The 21,493-nt window shown below is 44.2% G+C and overlaps 2 protein-coding genes across 5 annotated transcripts; both read right to left on the bottom strand.

Moving 5' to 3' along the window:
* Positions 1-121: 121 nt before the first annotated feature.
* On the bottom strand, positions 122-8,731 carry LOC110500209 (cAMP-dependent protein kinase type II-beta regulatory subunit). Its single transcript, XM_021577425.2, has 11 exons — positions 8,108-8,731; positions 7,482-7,517; positions 6,965-7,017; positions 6,597-6,680; positions 6,365-6,471; positions 5,863-6,016; positions 5,411-5,512; positions 2,537-2,611; positions 2,370-2,438; positions 2,031-2,175; positions 122-1,858 (listed from the first exon to the last, which is right to left on the bottom strand). Exons 1-11 carry the CDS (start codon positions 8,373-8,375, stop codon positions 1,722-1,724), a joined length of 1,230 nt encoding a protein of 409 aa, XP_021433100.2. The 5' UTR covers positions 8,376-8,731; the 3' UTR covers positions 122-1,721.
* A 388-nt stretch (positions 8,732-9,119) lies between these two features.
* Positions 9,120-21,292, bottom strand: LOC110500208 (phosphatidylinositol 4,5-bisphosphate 3-kinase catalytic subunit gamma isoform). 4 transcript variants are annotated; one of them, XM_021577419.2, is made up of 19 exons: positions 21,095-21,292; positions 20,080-20,479; positions 19,708-19,970; positions 19,167-19,524; positions 18,665-18,960; positions 17,930-18,456; positions 17,473-17,707; positions 16,464-16,673; positions 16,005-16,086; positions 15,804-15,907; positions 15,480-15,626; positions 15,308-15,398; positions 14,990-15,120; positions 14,331-14,442; positions 13,952-14,109; positions 12,969-13,817; positions 12,474-12,666; positions 10,160-11,029; positions 9,120-10,083 (listed from the first exon to the last, which is right to left on the bottom strand). In XM_021577419.2, exons 2-16 carry the CDS (start codon positions 20,465-20,467, stop codon positions 13,536-13,538), a joined length of 3,384 nt encoding a protein of 1,127 aa, XP_021433094.1. In that variant the 5' UTR covers positions 20,468-20,479; positions 21,095-21,292; the 3' UTR covers positions 9,120-10,083; positions 10,160-11,029; positions 12,474-12,666; positions 12,969-13,535. The 4 variants fall into 4 exon arrangements, with proteins under 4 accessions (XP_021433094.1, XP_021433097.1, XP_021433093.1 ...); XM_021577422.2 differs by having other exon boundaries at positions 12,539-12,666; XM_021577418.2 differs by having other exon boundaries at positions 12,474-13,817.
* Between the last annotated feature and the right edge of the window lie 201 nt (positions 21,293-21,493).

The raw sequence follows: 21,493 nt of genomic DNA, 5'->3' as shown, positions 1-21,493 counted from the left end.
CTGTCTTTGATAAAAGGTTTGTAAACATGCATGCATTTGCTGTTTGCTTTTACCTGTGTGATATTCACACCAGATACGTTTTTAAAAGGTTTTCCAACAGTAAAAAAATGCAAATGTTCAATTATTTATACAAAACCTAAGTTTATTGCAATGGAAATTCAAATAACAGTTAAGATACTGAAAATAATCAGGAAATTAGGCGTATTGTAACAATATAACAAGAAAAAGGGGGAAAACTGCAAAGCAAGTGTCGGTGTGGAAACTTTAAAAACAGATTCAATGAAACAAACTGAACTCTGTTTTTACACACAGAACACAAACATTAACACCATGAAACAAGGAATGGCAGATACCTGTTTGTTGGCATAGGTAATTGTGTGCAGAGGTAGGCAAGATAAATCCTTTCAGTTGACTGATAAAACTGGTTTAGAGATTCACTTGCATTGAAGGTTGAACATCTATCTGACAAATGTATTGGCAGGTTAGAATAATGACATTTATGAAATCTCTGGTTCAAAAAGTCAAATACAGTACTAAGCTATTAAGGAGAGCAGTGCGTGAATGACAAAAACAACACATATTTTCTTTCTTAACAGACTGTACCAAAGATACTATGTACCAAACGTAGGTCTAGCAGCAATATGCAAAATGCTAAGAGAATTTCCCTATCTGATATTTCCCTTATGAAGACACCCTGTCTGTTTCACCTGTTGGAAATATTGAGCTCAAAATCAGCTCTCCAAAACACCCACGGACGGATACATCAAAAATCACATGGGAAAAGACACTGTGTCTAAGAAACATCCGCTGACAATTTATCAACAGCTTATAACACAATAACTAGTGAAAAAAAATGAAGTAAGCAACACAGTCCATGAATTAATTGGCTCTGTTTAGACCAACTTCACATTGATTCGTCAGGAAATACTGCCCTTTTTTTGCTACAGAGCACCAAGTTGTGTCAATGTCCCATTTGATTTAACAAATATAATATGTTAGTTTGACAAATTATTGGCTATTAATTAATGCTCTTTACCAACTAGATCATAAATGCTTAACTCAGGACTACAGCACTATTAAACTTCAATTACAATATGCATTGTTCAATTTAATCAAACATAAGTTGACAACTACAAGTGAAAGATACACTGAAATATACCACTAGCTCTATGTTGATTTCTTCCTCTGCAAAAACTGTTGTTTTCATAGGACATAAATTGTCCAGACTAAAATGTTACTCTAAAAAGTAGCTAATACACTTGGGAGATAAGAAACACCAAGTATAATCTAATGTCATTATGAATTCATATGCTTGGTGGTAACATTTATAGGCAAACAACAACAAAAATAGCAACGTCTTTTTAAAGTGTTTTTCCGTGAGGGAAGGTTCAATGCTGGACAATAGATGACCCCAATGTTTCATTTTGAATCAAAAGCCGTAACGTAATTCATCTATTAGACAAAGTGTGTCTTCATATGTACCATTTGGATATAAGGCCAGGAATGAATCTGAAGGTTATTAACAAACACCACTATGTTCATGTATCATACAAAAAATACTAAAACTATACAAATGGGATTCATCTCATATGAAGTATGAGTTTGCAGTATGAACCAACCTCTAGATCAGTACCAGGAGTATTTGGCCCCTCGGGAGAGTCTAGGAGTCCCTTGTTATAAAAAAACATCCCGTCTCAGCTGTCTTTGCCGAGTGTATTCTATCACGCCGTGTCGTTGTCGTGAATGCCAGTGTTACTTCCGAACAGCGCGGCCAGCTGCTCGTCGTAGCTGACAACGTTCCTCTTCATGATGTCCATGCAGGGGCCCAGCAGACGCTCAAACGCCTGCACGTCCATCACTAGAACACACAAACACACACACAAACAAAAACACAAGGACAGCCATATCAGCTGCAGCTAACGAAGCAAGGCTATTGGATATCATCTAGACTAGAGAGCATGAGTATTGACAATGATACAATTCCTGGAGTGCAGTGCTCCTCCAGCTGATTGCAGTCTTTATCTACTTACCTAGACACTTGACGTTTCCTACAGCGTACGCTGAAGCAGCCCGGGGCTTGTTGGTAACCAGAGCCAGCTCTCCAAAGTACTGTCCCCTGGTGCACATGGCAATCTCCACCTCCTCTTCCACCCCTTCTCCCTCCTCCTTTTTCAACTGGGGGTGACAGACAGTCAGACAACACAAGACATATAGTGCTTTCAATAGAACAAACTGTGCCATTGACACGCTCGGTAACGGTGCTTTCAGCTCATTTGAACCTGTTGACACTAACTCCAGACATATTAACATGTCCATGACTACGTATCAACCGTTTCAATAACGGTAGAGCATCCAGAAGCAAGCCTTACCTTGCTCGTATTCATTGTTATTCGTACTTGACCAGATTCTACTATGTAGAAACAGTTCGCTGTGGCCCCCTGGCAGAACAACAACAGTTAGTTAGTCATTTGAGTAGCACCTCTGACATTTTACATGGACTTTCTCCAAATACAGGGATAATGAGAGAGAGAATTACCTGAGCTATAATCTGTTCTCCGTCACTGTAGGTCTTGGAGGATAGAACATCCACCACACACATCCTCTCAGAGACCTGTCAGGACACGAGAGAACAGTTGTGATAGCTGCTATAATGCTCTACAGATGGGAGATAAACACGTTTAGATGTACACTACCGGTCAAAAGTTGAGTCACTTAGAAATGTCCTTGTTTTTGAAAAGAAAAGCACTTTTTTGTCCATTAAAATAACATCAAATTGATTAGAAATAGTCTAGACATTGTTAATGTTATAATTGACTATTGTCTACTGACTACGGATCAATTTGATGTTATTTTAATGGACAGAAAATGTGCTTTTCTTTTCAAAAACAAGGACATTTCTAAGTGACCCCAAACTTTTGAACGGTGTATACCATTATGCATTGTATATACTATATAATGCAAAGTGTTAGGACTGTGCTACTAATGCATTATCAAGTGTCACTCAGTCAGCATCCCTCTCTGAGATGTTCCAGTTTTGCGTGGAATAATCCCAAATTAGTAGTTCTGACTTGTTCTCCAGGAGCTGATTATTATTCACTCAACTAATGGTCATTTATTTGACAATCCCTTGAAAATGGCACGCAGTTGTCAATGGTTTTAGCGGTGCTGGGGGTCTCCTTGCCCCCCAGCAGGCAAATCGAACGCTCTGCACCTTTCTGCACCTCACCTTACAGGACCTCAAATCGGAGAGCCTGTTGTCCGGACCTCTGGCAGTCTCTATGGGGGTGCCACAGGGTTCAATCCTCGGGCCGACTCTCTTCTCTGTATACATCAATGATGTTGCTCTTGCTGCTGGTGATTCTCTGATACACCTCTACGCAGACGACACCATTCTGTATAATTCTGGCCCCTCTTTGGACACTGTGTTAACTAACCTCCAGACGAGCTTCAATGCCATACAACTCTCCTTCCGTGGCCTCCAACTGCTCTTAAATACAAGTAAAACTAAATGCATGCTATTTAACCGATCACTGCCCGCACCTGCCCACCCGTCCAGCATCCCTACTCTGGACGGCTCTGACTTAGAATATGTGGACAACTACAAATACCTAGGTGTCTGGTTAGACTGTAAACTCTCCTTCCAGACCCACATTAAGCATCTCCAATCCAAAATAAATCTAGAATTGGCTTCCTATATCGCAACAAAGCATCCTTCACTCATGCTGCCAAACATACCCTCGTAAAACTGACCATCCTACCGATCCTCGACTTCGATGATGTCATCTACAAAATAGCCTCCAACACTCTACTCAACAAACTGGATGCAGACTATCACAGTGCCATCCGTTTTGTCACCAAAGCCCCATACACTACCCACCATTGCGACCTGTACGCTCTCGTTGGTTGGCCCTCGCTTCATACTCGTTGCCAAACCCACTGGCTACAGGTTATCTACTAGTCTCTGCTAGGTAAAGCCCCGCCTAATCTCAGCTCACTGGTCACCATAGCAGCACCCACTCGTAGCACGCGCTCGTCTTTCCTTCCAGTTCTCTGCTGCCAATGACTGGAATGAACTGCAAAAATCTCTGAAGCTGGTGTCGTAGCTGAATCAGAATTAGTTAGGTAACAGGTAACAATAGATAAATGTTTTATTTACTTTTTACTTGTCATTAGAATGTCTTCTTTTGGACTATACTGTTGGCAGTTGCATTTTCCTTTCTTCTCTAGGGAAAAGTCACTTGGGGCCCAGAGAGGGGAGAGGTCATGCTTGTCTTTTACATGTCTGGTAGTATGCAGAATATCAGAAAGGGAGAAGTCAGAATTGAACAGTGTCTTCCAATGTGAATGTATCTGTTAAACCATGTGATGGGGAGATGTCGTGGAAAATTGCAATATTATGTTATCGTGCTTGTAAGATTATTTTATCATCTTTGTATTGCATTAGAATATTGTGTGTTCTACTGAGGATGGGCCTCTATGAGATAGCACTGACAGGAGATTTACGATGTCTTTGGCCAATAAAGCCTAAAGAGCATTCCAGATAGTGAGGTAATGTTTTGGTACTATGAAGTACCACGAACGAGATTAGAATCTCGTTTTAGAGACCAAACTGAACGATAATTTCTAGCTAATGCTATCTGGCTATGGGATACTCCTCTCTCAAGTAAAAGTCCCTTTGTGATGTTCCTAAGATCTGTGGTTCGTCATGTGAGTTGAGAGGGGTGTATCTTGGCTGTAAAAGATACTAAGTATTCTTTTGTAAGCAATCTCAGAATTCATTTGTAGACACTGAATTGATCTGAGTCACAGGGTTATGGTGAAGCTCATATAATTAAAGATGAAGTTTAAATAACTCTGACTGGTGTGTGGTTTGCTCTCTCATCATTTGGTAATACAGGAAATTGCCATGACACTGGAGACTCACATCTCCCTCACTAGCTTTAAGCACCAGCTGTCAGAGCTGTCAGTGCAGATCACTGCACCTGTATATAGCCCATCTGTAAACAGCATACTGTATTTATTTATCTTGCTCATTTGCACCCCAGTGTCTCTACTTGCACATTCATCTTCTGCACATCTACCATTCCAGTGTTTAATTGCTATATTGTAATTACTTTGCCACCATGGCCTATTTATTGCCTTAACTCCCTTATCTTACCTCATTTGCACTCACTGTATATAGACTTTTTGTTTTCTTTTGTTCTACTGTATTATTGACTATGTTTTGTTTACTCCATGTGTAACTCTGTGTTGTTGTATGTGTCAAACTGCTTTGCTTTATCTTGGCCAGGTCGCAGTTGCAAATGAGAACTTGCTCTCAACTAGCCTACCTGGTTAAATAAAGGTGAAATACAAAATAAATAAACAGAGAGGTTTATTGATAACAACCTATAGAGATCACAGTTGTTACCTGTAGGGATGTGAGCAGGGGCAGTGACTCGATGAAAGCCTCGTACATCTTCCTCTTCTTGTGGTTGTTCTTTACTATGATCCTCCTGAACGTCAGTCGGTCCTGGAGTGCATACAACATCACAGGCCTCAGATCATTTCAACCAAACACCACATTACATGGTTACTCCAGTAATTAAGTTGCTTCAACACTCATCTGGGGCCAGTTTACCGTTTTGTCCCGTAATGGTTAAGATTATGATCTCAAGAGAGTAGGCTGATGCCTTCAGACAACCCAGGGAGTGTTGGCATGTTTTGCTTTAGGCATCACGTCTGTAATTCACTCCTCAATCTACCGGTGGGTGGCATAGTCTACCATTCAAACCTACAGTACGTAACAGCCTACCTACACATCCTCTCATCCATTTCAGCTACAGGACAATCCACTGGTTCACCCTGAAGCCTTAAACCTACCATGCACCAGAGGGCTCCCACAGAGGTGGCGATGATGGTGGCAGCCCTGGGTGTGTTGTACATCAGGGCAAGCTCGCCAAAACTGCCCTGATTGTCATAGGAACCCACCACACGCTCCACTCTGTCTGCTTTCATCAGGATGTCAAAGGTCCCTCTGGGAAAGAAGGCAACATCATAATGATACATTCATTCATTGCATAAGTATTAATTATATGGGAAAATCTTATATCGCACCCAACTCTGGCAAATAGTAGTGCATAATACAGGAAATAGGATGCGATTTCAGACCCATCATCGCCAGTATCAGCAAAGCATCGCAGAGCAGGAGTGTTGACCTAGGATCTGGCCATAGAATAATATTCATCATGATCTAAAAGGCAAAACTGATGCTAGAACAGCCGTTCTACTCTGAGAAACTTTGTGGATATGGTCCCTGGGATCAAAAAGTGCTGCATAGACTGTCTCGTCTGTTTACAATGCCTTGATGAATCTGAAGTCCTACCTTTCAATAACATAGAAGTTGTCCCCATCGTCCTCCTGGTCTATAATGTGTTCGCCAGCCTCCACTGACATCTCAAACATTGCATCCAGTACCTGGGACATCTGCTCCTATTAACACAACCACAGAGATATTTCAGTGACACGGCACACAGCAGCATCCATATACAGTTTTTGTTGACTTTTCCTCAATGCATTTGTTTAACCTATAGTCTTTCCACCCCACTTCACTTTACCGGGTCTAGATTTTTGAACAGTAGAATGTCTTTGCAGGCCTCCTGTAGTCTGTGCCTCTGCTCGTCGGTTTTAGGATGGGTGATCTGGAAGAGAGCAGAGCAGAGCCATAATTAGCATGTATTATTATAGCTACTGTATCAGGTTCAAGTACAGAGTGCAGACAGTCATCTAATCTCCTTCTCTCCCTGTTTCACTCAGCATCTGACTTCTTATGCTGAAACGTTATTTTGTTCTTGATAAATACACAAACGTTCAACCTAAACCATCAACGATGGTTTGCAGTGGACCAGCGGCATCACATCATTAGCTAACTTGAGGTTAAAGGTTAGAGGTCAACCCCATAGTGATGGAGGTTAAGTGATTTTACCCTGGGATCTTTGTCCTCCTCCTCCTCATCAGGGTTGAATGCTTCAGCACACACTGTGGAGAGGAGCAAGAGTCATCACATTACACTTGAGTGCCTCCTTCAGATTTCACTCAGGATACCAAGAGTGATTCCAACCACACCAAGGTGGTCACATAATCTGCAGTGTAATCCATTTCACACAGCATTGTTTAAGCCTGTCATGTCTCTATAGGTGAACAAGCTGAACTCTAGACTGCTCCTGATACTTGAGTATTGTGTGCATTGAAAACCCTCTGGCTAGCAGACAGACACTTATGTTAATAGTACTGTAGCAGGATCACACATGTGATAGTGATCACAGCAGCAATTGCTGCTCTGACTGGATCAATAGTCCCAGCCACTGAGAGGATATCATTATGCCCATCAAACACACACTTCAGATGTCATTTCCTGTCACTATGTCGAAAACAGTGGAAAAGTGGGTACTTCTGTGGATGCAACATACAAAGGACATAGCTAGAATATCAAACCTTCTTACCTGAAGATCTTCTCAAGAATCTGTTGATCACTGGAGCTAATAAAAAAAAGTTACATGAAGATGAGGTGTATTTTACTATGATATAACCATGTAACAATGTTCTGGCTTGACATATAGAGAGAGTATTCTGATCTAAAATCACTGTTGATTGTTTTCAGCTAACGTTAGCTAGCTAACATGGAATGAATCAGCTAGCTAACGCTACTGATGCTCACACAGGTCAGGATAGTCACGGACACTTTCAGAACATTCTTTCCACTCCACTGCCGGCCAAAGTAAACAATGGGGGTTACTCGAGGTTTTGGGATGGTAGCTAGATGGGCATTTCCCTTTGAGATTAGAGTTCAATTGCCTTTTCTTGGCCTGGCATCTGTTACCCAGAAGTAAAGTTATCGCGAAAGCTGTCACTTCCCTCTGTCCACGAGGGATTCATGGTAAAATGGTCAGTAGCTAACGTCAGCTGGGCTGACTACTCTAACTAAAGCATCGTGGTAGCAAAACGTTAGCGAGCTTGACTTTCTCAGTGGCTGCCACCGTAACGTCGTTAGCTAGCTAGCTAGCTATCAAGGTTAGCAGCATCACACAGGCAGTACTGACTTTTCTAGCAGAACGGTGAGGTTAGCTACCTACGAATTCCTCCTCATCATCATCTTCCGAATCAAGTTGCATTGTCTCCTCGGCAAAATTGACCGATCTTCCACTGCTAACATTATCGCCAGGTCGACCGTTAGCCGAATCTCGGGCATTGTCAAAGGCGGATCCTCTCTGATTCTCCTTCAGTTGGATGAAATACTGCAAGGCAAAGTCCAGAAGGTCTCCTGGCTGATTCCTCAACACTTCCACTGTAAAGCTTTGCAACAGCTCCGTCAATCCGTCTGGGATTTCAATACTCATTTCTAATCGGTCTTTGAAGAGTCAGGCAAATAATACAAACACCGGTGGCTATTTTCTGAATCTAAAAAAAAATGATATTCCAGCTCAGGCTTGTAAGGGTTGACAGCTCACTTGAATAATACGTTCCCAAACACAGCCTTTTGCAACAAATGTTGTTGGCGTTATACCCATTCTCAATGTATGTTCATCTGTAGCTAGCTATAGCTTGCTAACTTAGCTACCGCCTTTTGATGAAATCTGAATGAAAATGGCAGTAACAATGCTAGCTAGCTAGCTCGCATCATTTTGCTGCTGGCTTCGGGAAACCCACGCATGTGACCCAGGTATCCATGACAACCAACCATCTAGAGATTGCGCACGCAGAATCATAGAAGTAGAAGAGTGAGCAGATCAGTCACCACTCCATCTCAAGGGAGCATCGTTTTACCAGACAGAACAGAATGTTAAGAAACTCTGTGATTTTACCACTCAAAATTCACATCAGATGTACATTATTCCCAATATTTCGTCATGCATATTGACAGTCTAGCATAGTAGTTTCCTTTTTGCATAACAATTGTCCCATGTAGGCCTACACTGTGAACAATTATTTCACAAGGAGATTCCATTTTTAATTGATACCTAAATACAGCAACTGACCTCCATAGAAGTTAATTAATAAGAAAAAGGGAGAGTTGGGCAGAGTGTTTTCTCCTCCACAGTGGAGCAGAGAGGCGATGAAGGATAAAGTCTGTTCAGTCGCTGTAACAACATAATATAACCATTTAATCCAATCGGATTTATTAACATAGAAATGCATATGCAAAGACATACTACACAAGGAGATTACTTTTTCAAGAATTGAATACAATACTTTTGGATGAACAATGAAATAAAATCAAGTATGAGTTCTCAGTCGTCACCCTACTCCTCTTCTCTCTGACAGGTGTGTGAGGTATTAGCGTGTAGTACAGTGTCCACAGACACTAGACTCCTGAGACACTGTACAGCCAGGATCAGATGATACATAAAGGACTCCACACCTGAACTAGAGCCAGAGCTTGACCAAACTGTCACCTCCTTTACCCCTGACCCAGACATAGACCCTGACCTAGTGTCAGCCTGGACCATATTAGAACCATCCACTACCAGAACAGCACTGTCTCCAGCGGGTCCTGAGAGTTACCATGGTTACGTATGCAGCTGAGTGTGTGTGCGAGAGCCTCAAGGTAGCGCCGAGGATTGTGGGAGTAGATCTGTCTGGGCACATTCAGTAGGGCCTCTGCTAACATCCCCGAGGCGGCAGGAGTGTCCAAGTGTGACGGAGTGTGCATGTCTGTGTTTAACGGAGTGTGCGTGTCTGTGTTTGACGGAGTGTGCGTGTCTGTGTTTGACGGAGTGTGCGTGTCTGTGTTTGACGGAGTGTGCGTGTCTGTGTTTGACGGAGTGTGCGTGTCTGTGTTTGACGGAGGGTGTGGTGTAACAGGAAGTCAAAAGTCCTGCCCACGGAAATTACACAACAAGGCTCCATCACGTCTGTGTGTGTGTTTGTGTGTGTGTCTGTGTGTGTGTAAGCGGTTCTTTCTGTAGCTCTAGTCCTGTGTTTGGGCCCCCAGGTAGTAGTATGCAGCATGTGTAGAGCATCTCGTACAGCACATACACTCTGTTCCGCCAGGCCCTGTGGGGTCTGCCCCTGTCCTCTGCCTTAGGAAACCCCACATTGACGAACCTGGGAGAGAGAGAAAACCACATAATTAGCATAGTGTGTATGTGTGTGCGCGTGTGTAACTATCCTGTAACCATACCTGTGAGCTCCCAGCACCAGCGGCCGGCAGAAGGTCACCGTAGCAACATGTTCCTGTCCAATCACGGCCCAGTCTGAGACAGGCTGGGCTCCACTGAGCACAGAGAACAAGGTAAGGTTGTCTTCACACACACTCTAACACACACACACCGTACCTCCCCACTGCAGCCAGGAAGGCCTCCGACTGTCTGACTGATGAGAGGAGCAGAGACACTCCTAGATGCTGTAGGGTGACACACACACTGTCTAACCCCCGCCCTGATCTCACACACACACTTTCTATCCCTATATTAGCCCCACCCAGCTCCAGTACAGTTCCACCAATCTGTAGGCTGGGTTCCAGGCGTTCCGTCACTGCAAGGGTCCTGATTGGTCCATGGTCGCAGAATGGGAAGGGTGTAGATAAATCTGCATGTATGACCTGGCCCTCCAGCAGACTGGAACAGCCAATAGGAAGCCTGATACTGTTGTGTGCAGAGCAGGGAAGTGTTCATTTACGAAGTTGCCATGGCAACTCCAATGGGAGAGCAGCTCACAGTTCAGTTGGCTGATGATTTCCACATGAGTAGGGCTGATCCGGGTGTGAAGGAAAGCACTGAGTAGGTGGCACAGAGTGGGTGTATCTGTCTGTCCTGGGGTGTGTGTGTCTGAACGGGAGGAGCCAGGTGGAGCCACTCCAACAGTGATAACATCACTGAGCTCGTCCAAGCCGAAGGCCAGCAGAGCTTCAGCCAAACGCTTGGCACCTTCCCGGGAGGATTTTCGGGTGTGTTTCTGTATCCCCCGTAGCAATGAGGCGAGCAGCAGGACGAAGGTCTGGGAGCCGTCTCCTGTCACCGAGCTGTGTCTCCTCACACCCTCCACCACCATCCTACACACACACACACACACACACACACACACACACACACACACACACACACACAGATTTCACAAAGTATTGTAAGTGTGAACGTGTGTGTGTGTGTGTGTGTCAGAGTATGTGGGCGGAGCTGGAGCGTGCCCAATTTGACTGGAGCATGGAGCGAGATTCCCAAAGGCTAGAGCATCGGCCTTCTCACCCGCTCCAATTTTGCTCCAATAGCACTCACTTCACGAGCTCTGGGCATTCCTGGCACAGCATGCATTTGTAGTCTACTTGTGTGCTGCTATAGCCCCTTACTTTAGCTACTGTCATGGTGTGCTAAATATTTTCGTAAAGAAACTGATAAAACACACAGGTGCAAAATCAAGGTGAATTACAAAGATGAGGACCAAGAGCAAGAGAGGGAGTGTGGTGATGTAATGTCCACAACTAAAGAATCATTGCGGAATCTGAAATGACACATATCCTGAAAGCATGATGGTGTACTTATTACTACGTGCCCATGCTAAAAGAAAGGAATGAGGTGAGTAGCTAATTAAGTTTCATTGTAGCAAAGTATTTATACACAAAAAATCTGACCTCATAAAAGTTTCCTTCATTTTTGTTAGATTATCTATACAATAGGCCATGATTGATTTTCATATTCCAACTTTCAAGGCACTTTCCATTTTGATTGGGTTATTTGCCTAAAAACCTTTAGGCTTACCAATAGAAGAAAAAAATAACAACTCTGCATCCCTGCCCAGCTTGTCAAGAGTGGCCATAAGGGTGTTTAGCATCCCCAGTGGCTCTGCAAGCTTGGAGAGGATATTCTCCATTGCTGCCCTGCTCTAGAGGCACCATCACATGAGCCTGAAGCCACAGACCCTGGTCAAACAATGGTGTTTCTAAAAATGAATTCAAAGGAACTCTAGACTGAGCCTAATAAGGCATTTTTCATTTTAGTGTGTATTTAATTCTAAGTGTCACAGCTTATATGTGCAATTTAGACTATTATGATTTAATACAACAAACTGTTGTTAAAATGCTGAGTGCTTAATGTCCCTGACTCCCTACCAGCTGTGTGTTGCTCTCAAAAATGCTTCACAATGTATTTCTTTGTAGGCTATAGCCTTGAAACATTATTATTATTGCATGAATAATTCATTTTCATTCCTTCTTAGGCTCCCTGTCTGGCTGCTGACCTATTTCGTGTTTATATGCTGTTTAATATGACATGTTGTCTATTTGAAATTGAGCGCTTCTTACATTCACCTTTTCATGCTCATTAAAGTATTTTTCATTCAAACCATATGGTTTGGTTTCTATGCTTCAAAACCAAATAGTAGGTTCAGGTAGTCAAAAAAACCTGTTGGGTATTAAATTGTGATTTTAATGAATGGAGCAAATTTGGAGCTGCAGTTTTTTTCCTGAGAGCCAGAGCGGGTTTTAGTGGGGCTTTTTGTTCCACCTGCACGGCTGTGAGGATGCGTTTTCCGTGGCGTGTCAACAGCGTTTGTCCCGTGTGAACAGCACCTGTACTCCATCAGGACCAAAGCTCCTCCGGATCACTGCTTCCAGGACACTCCGTACGGAGTCCAGCAGCAGACACTGAAGCTGCAACCGCATCCACATCCCCAAGACCTGAGATGGAGAGAGGCTACCTATCCAGGACACAGAGGCACAATTGAGTTGGCTCGAATTGGGTTAGCTGGGATTCACTGGCTTCAATGTCAATAATTGGATTGCTCTGGGTTTGAGCATAGATGCTTCGCGGGCGACATGGGGTGGTGCTGCACACATTTCATATGCATTTAAGTAGCTAGCTAGCCTACTTCGATACTGCGCGCCTAATCCTCAACCTCTTTCATCTTGATGAGTGAAATGTAATTTTATGGTAAAACTATACTGACTGCTTCCACGATGAAACACCCGAAATTCTGATATCTGGTTTATGTGAACTCACCCGGGTGTGGAAAAGCTTCCTTTGGTTTCCTAGAGACCTCTTCCTCTGACGAGGTTGGTGAGTCACTCAGTTTAACATTTGCATGTCGACCTCTAGCGATGGGACATAATATAAAACTATATTTCTCTATGATTAGGTTTATTATGGTATTGCCACCATCAGTCATGCAAGTCGGATGTTATATTAACAGATGATACAATCAGATGCAGTGCATTAGCAGAGGAACAGGAGTCAATATTTATGTATAACTCATAAACATATGGTAAGATCAGGCTTTGATCTTGAAAGTGCAAAAATAAGACTGTTACTGTATACAGTCCATGGTACAGTCAATGGGCAATGCATCGGAACAACTGGTTACATCATTGAGGAAGGGTTGACAAACTTTTAGATCCAGACTTTGGTCTCTGACTATATCTCCCTCTCTCCTTATTTGGGCGTTCAATCAACATAGTAATCTTACCTAAAGTGGCTTACAATTATCACATATGTGGCCCATGTGGGATTTGAACCCATCCCTCTGGTGTTGCCAGCCCACTAAGCCATTGACACCATAAGGGGAGCACCCTAGGCTGAGCGTTTATCCACCCCCTGCTTGATGCCCAGCACCAGGTGTAGGAACCAGTTGAACTGCACGGTCCAGCCCTTGTCCCTGCAGATCTCTATTTGGTCCAGCAGGTGGCGTTGTGCCTCCTCCTCCGGCCGGCCCACAGTCAGCGCTTCGCGGATGTACTCGATGTCTTCTTTGCTGGTGAGCTGAGGCATGCCCGTCATCAGCATCATGGAGAACAGGATGACGAGCAGGTTGGTGTGATGCCTCAGAGCCAGGTAGGCCCGCACACACACATCCTGGAAGATCAATACTGTAGTTAAGAGTGTGTGTGAGTGTGTGTGTGTGTGTGTGTGTGTGTGTGGGTGTTTGCGTGCGAGCGAGTTTGTGTATATGTATTTTTACTGGTTGGACAACACGTTCATTTGAGTACCTGGAACTTCTGGAAATGTGGGCTGCTCTTCTTCCCTGATGTGCCCATGACATAGAGGAAGTCAGGGGTGAGGACGAAGGGAACCCTCTCCTTACTGATACCCAGGAAACTCTTATAGTTCCCCAGTATGTGGCCAAAGTCTATGTGGAACAGGTTACCTGAGGGCAGACATATCAAAGGGGGAAAATAATGTTATAGATAAACCACCCAATACATCAGAAACAAATGCCTACATTCAGATGAACAGAAAATAACTTTCTATGGGTTCATCCACATATATAGAATATTGTGGAATGTATTCCTAATGTTTTGGCAACCACTTAACGCCAAGTACTGTATTGTGTTTGTGCTATAGGGAGATGAGGAAGAGCTCTGGTACCAGATTCAGTGATCATGATGTTGTCGTTGTGTCTGTCTCCTACCCCCAGCACGTAGGTGGCCACACAGTACCCTCCACAGGAGAACACAAACCTCTCCACCGCCTGCTGGAACTACAGGGAGGAGAGAGAGAGAGAGAGAGAGAGACAGAGAGAGATACACAGAGAGAGAAAGACAGCGAAAGAGAGGGAGAGACAATGATGGCGAGTGAAGGGGAGAGACAGAGAGAGGGGAAGTGATGGAGACACAGAGTGGAGGTAATGAAGAGCATTTGTGAGCTGCCATTTCATACAACCAGCCCTGCTCGAGTATTTCCACAGACAACATTGGAGCGAACACAGTGACTCAAACCGTGTTTCATCTTTCTCTATTTATCTGCTAGCGCTGTGGTAGCTTCTGTGGTATACCTTCACCCTAAAGCTATGGTGACTCTGCTGCAAGGGGATATTTCTAACAGACCAATTAAAAAACAGACATAGCAGAGCTGAAAATGTGGAGTTGCTTCAGCCTACACAGCCTGACTATACGTGAATAGTGCTGCAGACAAAGCCCTGGGTAACAGGAAATGTAGCAGGGGTGTTTCCTTCCTCCTTAGCAGTGCAGTTATATCCTCTACAGCTGAGACGCTGCAGCACCGTGGGAGTAACTATAGCCAGCTACCTTTTCCTCGCTCACACACTTGTCCCGCAGCCATTGGTTGAGGATCTCGTCCTTGAACGCTCCTGTGCTTCCCACAACGCTCTGCTGGATGTTGGCAATAGTGGTGGCATCTTTCACTATCTCAATCATCCCTAGAGAGAGAGAGAGAGAGATAGAGATAGAGATAGAGAGAGAGAGAGAAAAAAATAAGAGAATAGAGAACAATGCTTATTTAATAAGAAATGGCATATATATCTCTACTTATTTATACACTATATATTATATGTTAGAATATATTATTATTAACACATCATGACCGTGTAAAGTCAGTTGACATACCTATTTTATTCCCAGTAGAGATACAGCCGTAGGGCAGTAAGGACAAGTCCAAAGACTCTTCCTCCCATATGGACTCCATGATCAGCAGAATCTAAAAGGAGGAGCAATTCGTTTTCATGGAACATTTGGTGGACAGTTTTGCCTAACCCATTGAGAAAGCAAGCCCACATACCTGTAGAATGAGCATGTCCTGCCTGAGGTCATCCCCGTCCTTAAAGATGACCCCGATGGTGTCACTGGACAGTGTGGTGGGGTCAGCCCTCTTAAATTGCAGCCACAGCGGTCTCTTCTTAGAGGCCATCACCTTACACTGCTCTATCTGAAGAGAGGGACCCATGTTTACAGTCAAACACAGGAGAGAATGGAGGAGTAAGAATACAATTAGTGGAGGATACAGGAAATGATGGTGAAGAAAGGGATGGGGACAAGCGAGAAGAGACATGGAGGAAAATAAGAGGGGGGTAGAATAGAGATGGATAGGTATTATTCCACTCACCACCAGAGCACCAGCCCGTAGACCCGGGTCATAGGGCACTCTGAAGCTCTCTGGCAGCCCAGACGTCTGCAGGTTCTCCAGCTTCTGACGCAGCTGGAACACAACTGAACAGACCACCAGGATTCATATACGTATTCCTTTCTATATGATTTTATCTTGATCTCTTATACGAGGTACGTTGACCTGAGGCGACAGGCTCACCTTGTGCAGAAACATCATATTTCTCAGCAGACATGGCCTTGATCTCCCTGGTGACTTTCTGCAGGGCTTCTGTCATCTCCACCTGTTGATGAAAACGAATTGGATTATTCTTTATTCAGATCCTCGTTATCTGACACTTTAGCGACCTAGTCTTTTTAAATCTGTCTTTTCAATCCTCCAATTATTTTGCGTACAGTATATATTTTATTGTGAGGTGTATTGAGATGTTTTAATAAAGTTGTATCTGAAGAAAGATGTGGGGAAGATCCACCTGACGTGCCGGCCTCAGCCCTCGGAGGAGGCCACACAGTACCAGAGGTACCTCAACTACCTGATTGGCTACGACGTCAAAGCCCTACAGTCACATTGTACGGAGGAGGAACTCCCCACTCCTACTGTGTCCGATCACACATCACACCGTACTCTTGTTTACGGCTGGGGTTAAGGCTATTCACCCACCTGGCGTCTGAAGTCCTGCAGCATGTCCTCTCCACAGCCTCGGAGGTAGGCTTCCAGCAGCACAGCGTACCTCTGCTGGTAGTGCATGGACTGGGCGATCTCACTCCTCAGGAACCAGAAAAGGAAATGACCTATCCTCTTACTCCTGAGAGCTCTCTTCAACAGGAACCTGGCCAGGGCACTGTCATGGTACGGCTCAAACTTCACAGCCTGAAAAACACAGAGGAGCACACATATGCATTTTTCCTCTCAACGTAAACACATAATAAATGCAAGCAAAATGTTTCAGTAAACTGTAATGCGACATTATAAAGTATCTTCCCGTTTGGGGATTGTTTCATACTCATACTGTTTTGCATGTTTAACTAAGGCCTCATTGTTGACAGTAGAGATGGCTTATTTGACTCTACACTGACGAATGACACATGTAAAACCACCCACAGGTGCTCCCTTCTGGGAAAACACCAGGTAAAAAGGAAGCCGTGTCTATAAAGGTTGTTCTTGTATTTTTTTCTAGTCAATGTATGAAACAGCTATTTTGTTTTTATGTGTGCTTCAGAGACAGGTAGACCAACCACCTATGACTAGGGCTACTTAGTCTTTCTCGTCATGAATCTTGTTCTGGTGGCAGCTCTGCAGAGAGGTCACTATAGCCAGCACAGTCACAAAGTCATAAAATCAGATTTTAAACCTAACCTAACCTTAACCAAACTGCTAACCCTAATGAGTTAACCTAACCTTAAATTAAGAACAAAAAAGCAAATGTTTGTTTTTATGAATTTTTACAATATCGGCAATTTTGACTTTAGGTGAAATCGCTCTGGTGAAATCGCTCTGTTCTGCCTCCAGGACAAGAGTCATGACAATAAAATGTCAACTTGCATGACTAGGGCTGTGTAACGAAACTCGGTTCCTCTATGGCACAGACCGAATCTTGACAGAACCAAGACGGAAACACATCAGACATTTCTCAGCCAAATGTTGGTTCCATCAAGTCCGACTAACTCACCTGGACCAGCTGCAGCAGGTACCTGAGGACGTCGTCGTCCCCCAGGGTCTCTAGCTTGCGTACGGCCATGGAGCGGACGTGAGCGTCAGAGTAGTGGCAGTCTAACAGCTGCATGGCCAGGCCCACATCCAGCACACTACGGTCCCATACAGAGCTCCTCTCCAACAGCCTATGGGTGGCCAGGACAGCCTCCTGTCTACCCCACCGCACAGAGCCCAGCAGCTTGGGGTATGCCCTGGGAGGAGACAGTAGGGAGTTTTACAACATTTCAATAAAAAAATACAAAATTGCACTGAATCATATTCACAGGAAGGTCTCTGTGATACTCTTCTAGAAAAACATATTTCAAATAAAAACAAGAAAGATGGAATTGGGATGAAACAAGTGCTTCTGTATTATAAACTCAGATGACTTATTCAGTAATATAGTATTAGATGACCATGCCAGTCAGTCTTACCTGGGGTGACGCATACACTCCTCTCTGAAGTGCCACAGCAGCTCTTTGTCTTCTTGGCTGAGAGGGTGCAGTGGATCGGTCTCAACAATTGCCTCAAACTGCTTCCTCAGGTGGTTAGGCATCTCCCTTTGCCCCCTCTCCCCTCCCTCAGCCTCCCGACCCTCCCCCCCAGCCTCCTTGCCCTCCCTGCTCTTGGGCAGGGCCACTGGGTAGCAGTACTTGTCCAGCAGGATGGCTACGGCCATGGAGGAGGCCTTGTCTGGGTTGGTGGCTGAGGTCAGCTTGTCTGCATTGACGCTGCTGTTGTCCTCGGTCTTCTCAGGCATCTTCCACATGTGGAGGATGAACTCTCCCTGGCGCAGCAGCGAGCGGTGGTCCACCAGCAGCAGGTTGACGTAGTACAGCAGACGACTCTTAGTCTTATTACAATCATGGCTGCCGCTGCCACCTCCAACTGGGGATCCTCCGTTGTCCTGGTAGGAGGAGGTGCCCTTAGAGATCTGGGTCTGGGCCTTCCCACAGGACACCTGGGGAGAGGGGAAAAGAGAATAGAGTTAAATTGCAATTCATTTAATTCAGTTGTGATTCATACTATGTTCTCCAAATAATATACTGGTATTCTACAAAAAAAATCCCAGAAATAATAGCATGATCACAACAAAGATGTTGGCTAAAGCAAATATAGATACAGCTGCCAGACTAAACCAAAAAACATTATACGGTTTCCTAGTTTACCTGTAGGCTGAGGCGAGCCCCCTTGGGCAGGTCTCTGATGCGTATATTAAACTCCAGCCAGGTGTTCCACAGCACCTCCTCAGTGAAAGCCTTGGAGGAGGTCCTCTCCTGAGCCAGGAGCTGCTGGCCATGGAAGATACTGGCCTCCACATACACAATCAGCTCAGGGTTCCTCGGCAGGGCCGGGATGTCTATGCCCAGGACTTTAACCCTGAACTTCCTGTGACAGTCCCACAGAGAGATTGTGAAGACCCGCTCGTGGTCTTTCTCGTCGATCGTCAGCTGCTCATGGGTGCCTGTTGGAACAGAGGAATATGAATCATCTTAATCATCAAATAAATATTCCCCAAAGGAAAATCATGTGCTATAATATTGGTTATTGTGGCACAACTCTATGGCCTAGGGGAGTTTGTTAACTTTATGAAAAGCGCATATTGTAAAATGTAATCTATTGGTGAAATATTCTGATATGATTACTTTGGGAATATTGATGCTAGCTTACCTGCCACTCCAGTACAGTCATCCACCTGTGCCCAGTCCTCTTTCTGGACCAGGTCTTGACCTGGATTAGGAGCCGACTCCAGGACCAGATGGATCTCCTCCCCGTTCTTCAGACACTGTCGGACCCAGTGGAAGTCCCTGACCGGGTGGTTCCCATAGATATACTCTTCCCTGCCACACACCCTCAGGACATAGTCTGCCTCACACACATCCTCAGGAACTCCCAGCAGAGCCCTCTTATTGGAGATCTTGGTAAAGAAGGTCTGGAGCACCTGGACGGGCGTGTCGTCGATGGACACCTTGATGGTCTGGCTGGCCTTGTTCCTGTGAATGACCAGCAGGATGTGGCTGTTGGTCACCTAGAATAAAATATTATTCAATCTTTATTGATCCATGATACAGAGGCAACGGAAATTGGCTATTTTTTGCTGTCCCAGTACCCAGCTACATCACCCAATACAGAACAGGCTGGGAGCAGGCAAGCAGCACAGGGTCGCCCACAGAGCTGCACCCCTGGAGCAGCCAGGTTAGGGGTTACATACCTTGGTGAGCAGGTACTCTGGGAGGTGCTTGGATGTGATCCAAGGGTCCATTGAGTAGAGTTTGGGGTCCCGGTCGGCCAGCTCTATCTTGCGGGGTGTGAGGAGCTTCCTCCTGGTGAACTCCAGCTCGTCATCGTGCACGTTGCTGACGTCGGTGACGTCGTAGCCAATCAGGTAGTTGAGGTACCTCTGGTACTGTGTAGATTCCTCAGAGGGCTGAGGCCGGCACGTCAGGTGGATCTTCCCCACATCTTTCTTCAGAGCTTTAGATTCAAATACAACTTTATGAAAACATCTCAATACACCTCACAATAAAATATATACAAAAAATGCAAGGGTATAAAAGAAAGATTTAAGACTAAAATCTTCTACCTTTCCAGTAGCGGATGCAGTCCAGCGTCTGAAACACCTGGTGCTTATCGTAGATCTCACACCAGTTGCCCTTCTTCTGGTAGAGCAGGATGCAGTGGTCAGGAGAGTACTTCTGATAGAACTCGGGGCACAGGTTGGTGGCTACTACCCTCAGCCACACCTGGGCTTTCACCTGCTCCACCGTCCAGTTCCCAGCCACCTCCAGGAGCAAGGTGTCCGGGCTGCGGCTACTCTTAGTGGTGGTGGGGAGGACGAACTCGATGGCTATCTGATCCATGGCCACGGAGAAGGTGGAGGTGAAGGCTTTCATCTTTCTTCTCCTCCTCCGGTTCTCTTCTCTAAGGACTACAGGTTGAGATTCTTCTTCATCGCTCACTTGCTGTTCCATAACACGAGTTATCTATTATCAATGAAGAATAAAATAGATTTGTTTAGATTAGAATAGATGGATTTGTAAGGGATGTTAAATGTAGCATGTATAATTATCTCATGTTGGTAAACTTAGCCAAAATAAGATGCTCTATCATGATATGTTATGCTTATACTAATTCTATTTTATTTTATGATGTTGCGTATCAAGCTTGTTCAACTTCTTCTTTCAGATCAACTTCTCTGCATAGGAAGTTGCAAAGCAGGAAGCAAGGAGAAGCACTGTCAGCAGTAACAATGTATCAACCCCATACAGTCATTGGTATAACTCATCAAAATATGATAATGTTGCAGTAAAATTGAGCAACCAGAATTTCGCAAAATTGTAAATTCCACCTTAGTCATTTCAGAACATATTTCAAAAAACTTGAAAATAAATTGACAAGTCTCCTACACCTGCCCACAAAAACAAACCTACAGTTTATAATAAAATCATACATTATATAAAAATATAAAAAATCATTGATGAAACTTCAATGTTACTGATAGTTTCCATGAGAAAATCCAGAGCCGTTAGTTTTCAAAAACTGAAAATAACGGTATTACCGATTACATGGGTCAGGGAAAGTCAATGAAGAAAACTTACCGCTCGGTAGGCCTAAACACACTCACGCCAGCAGAAATATGACACGGTGGGTCACTAGGCATTTGTAAATATTTGTACAATGGTCCCAGTTTCTCCTTAGTTCATGTTGAGTCCGTGGTACTAAAACTTTCTGTCTGCTATTCCATTCACCCCTCCCCGTGATGTGTGAAGCCGAGTCCCATGCAAGTCTACATGTTGCGCTCTTATTGGTCGCTCAGAGGCGCCATGACTGTAGTTTTGAGGGAACTGGACTACAGAAACCCACAGCCTAGTAATGACATTATGATTAAGCAATTTACTTGTAAATTATCATTACTTTTACTATTACTGATTTTTGAAGCCGTTATGTTATTGTATCCATGCCAAGATTGATGGGTTTAAATTCAATTTTTATTGTCA

Source organism: Oncorhynchus mykiss, chromosome 21 (assembly GCF_013265735.2).
Source record: "Oncorhynchus mykiss isolate Arlee chromosome 21, USDA_OmykA_1.1, whole genome shotgun sequence".
NCBI lineage: Eukaryota > Metazoa > Chordata > Actinopteri > Salmoniformes > Salmonidae > Oncorhynchus > Oncorhynchus mykiss.
Note: the sequence above shows the minus strand (reverse complement) of the source record. Positions and strands in the feature narration are given on the sequence as shown.

What these genes read in the sequence shown, in the direction of transcription:
- LOC110500209 (XM_021577425.2), bottom strand. Translation starts at nt 8,375, where the DNA reads ATGAGTATTGAAATCCCAGACGGATTGACGGAGCTGTTGCAAAGCTTT. An exon ending in CCCTGCTCACATCCCTACAG is followed by an intron (nt 2,612 to 5,410) that starts GTAACAACTGTG and finishes GTGTCCTGACAG; the next exon opens with GTCTCTGAGAGGATGTGTGT. An exon ending in TAACAATGAATACGAGCAAG is followed by an intron (nt 2,176 to 2,369) that starts GTAAGGCTTGCT and finishes TGTCACCCCCAG; the next exon opens with TTGAAAAAGGAGGAGGGAGA.
- LOC110500208 (XM_021577418.2), bottom strand. Translation starts at nt 20,467, where the DNA reads ATGGAACAGCAAGTGAGCGATGAAGAAGAATCTCAACCTGTAGTCCTT. An exon ending in ACCTGCTGCAGCTGGTCCAG is followed by an intron (nt 16,674 to 17,472) that starts GTGAGTTAGTCG and finishes TGTGTTTTTCAG; the next exon opens with GCTGTGAAGTTTGAGCCGTA. An exon ending in ATATGATGTTTCTGCACAAG is followed by an intron (nt 15,908 to 16,004) that starts GTGAGCCTGTCG and finishes TGGTCTGTTCAG; the next exon opens with TTGTGTTCCAGCTGCGTCAG.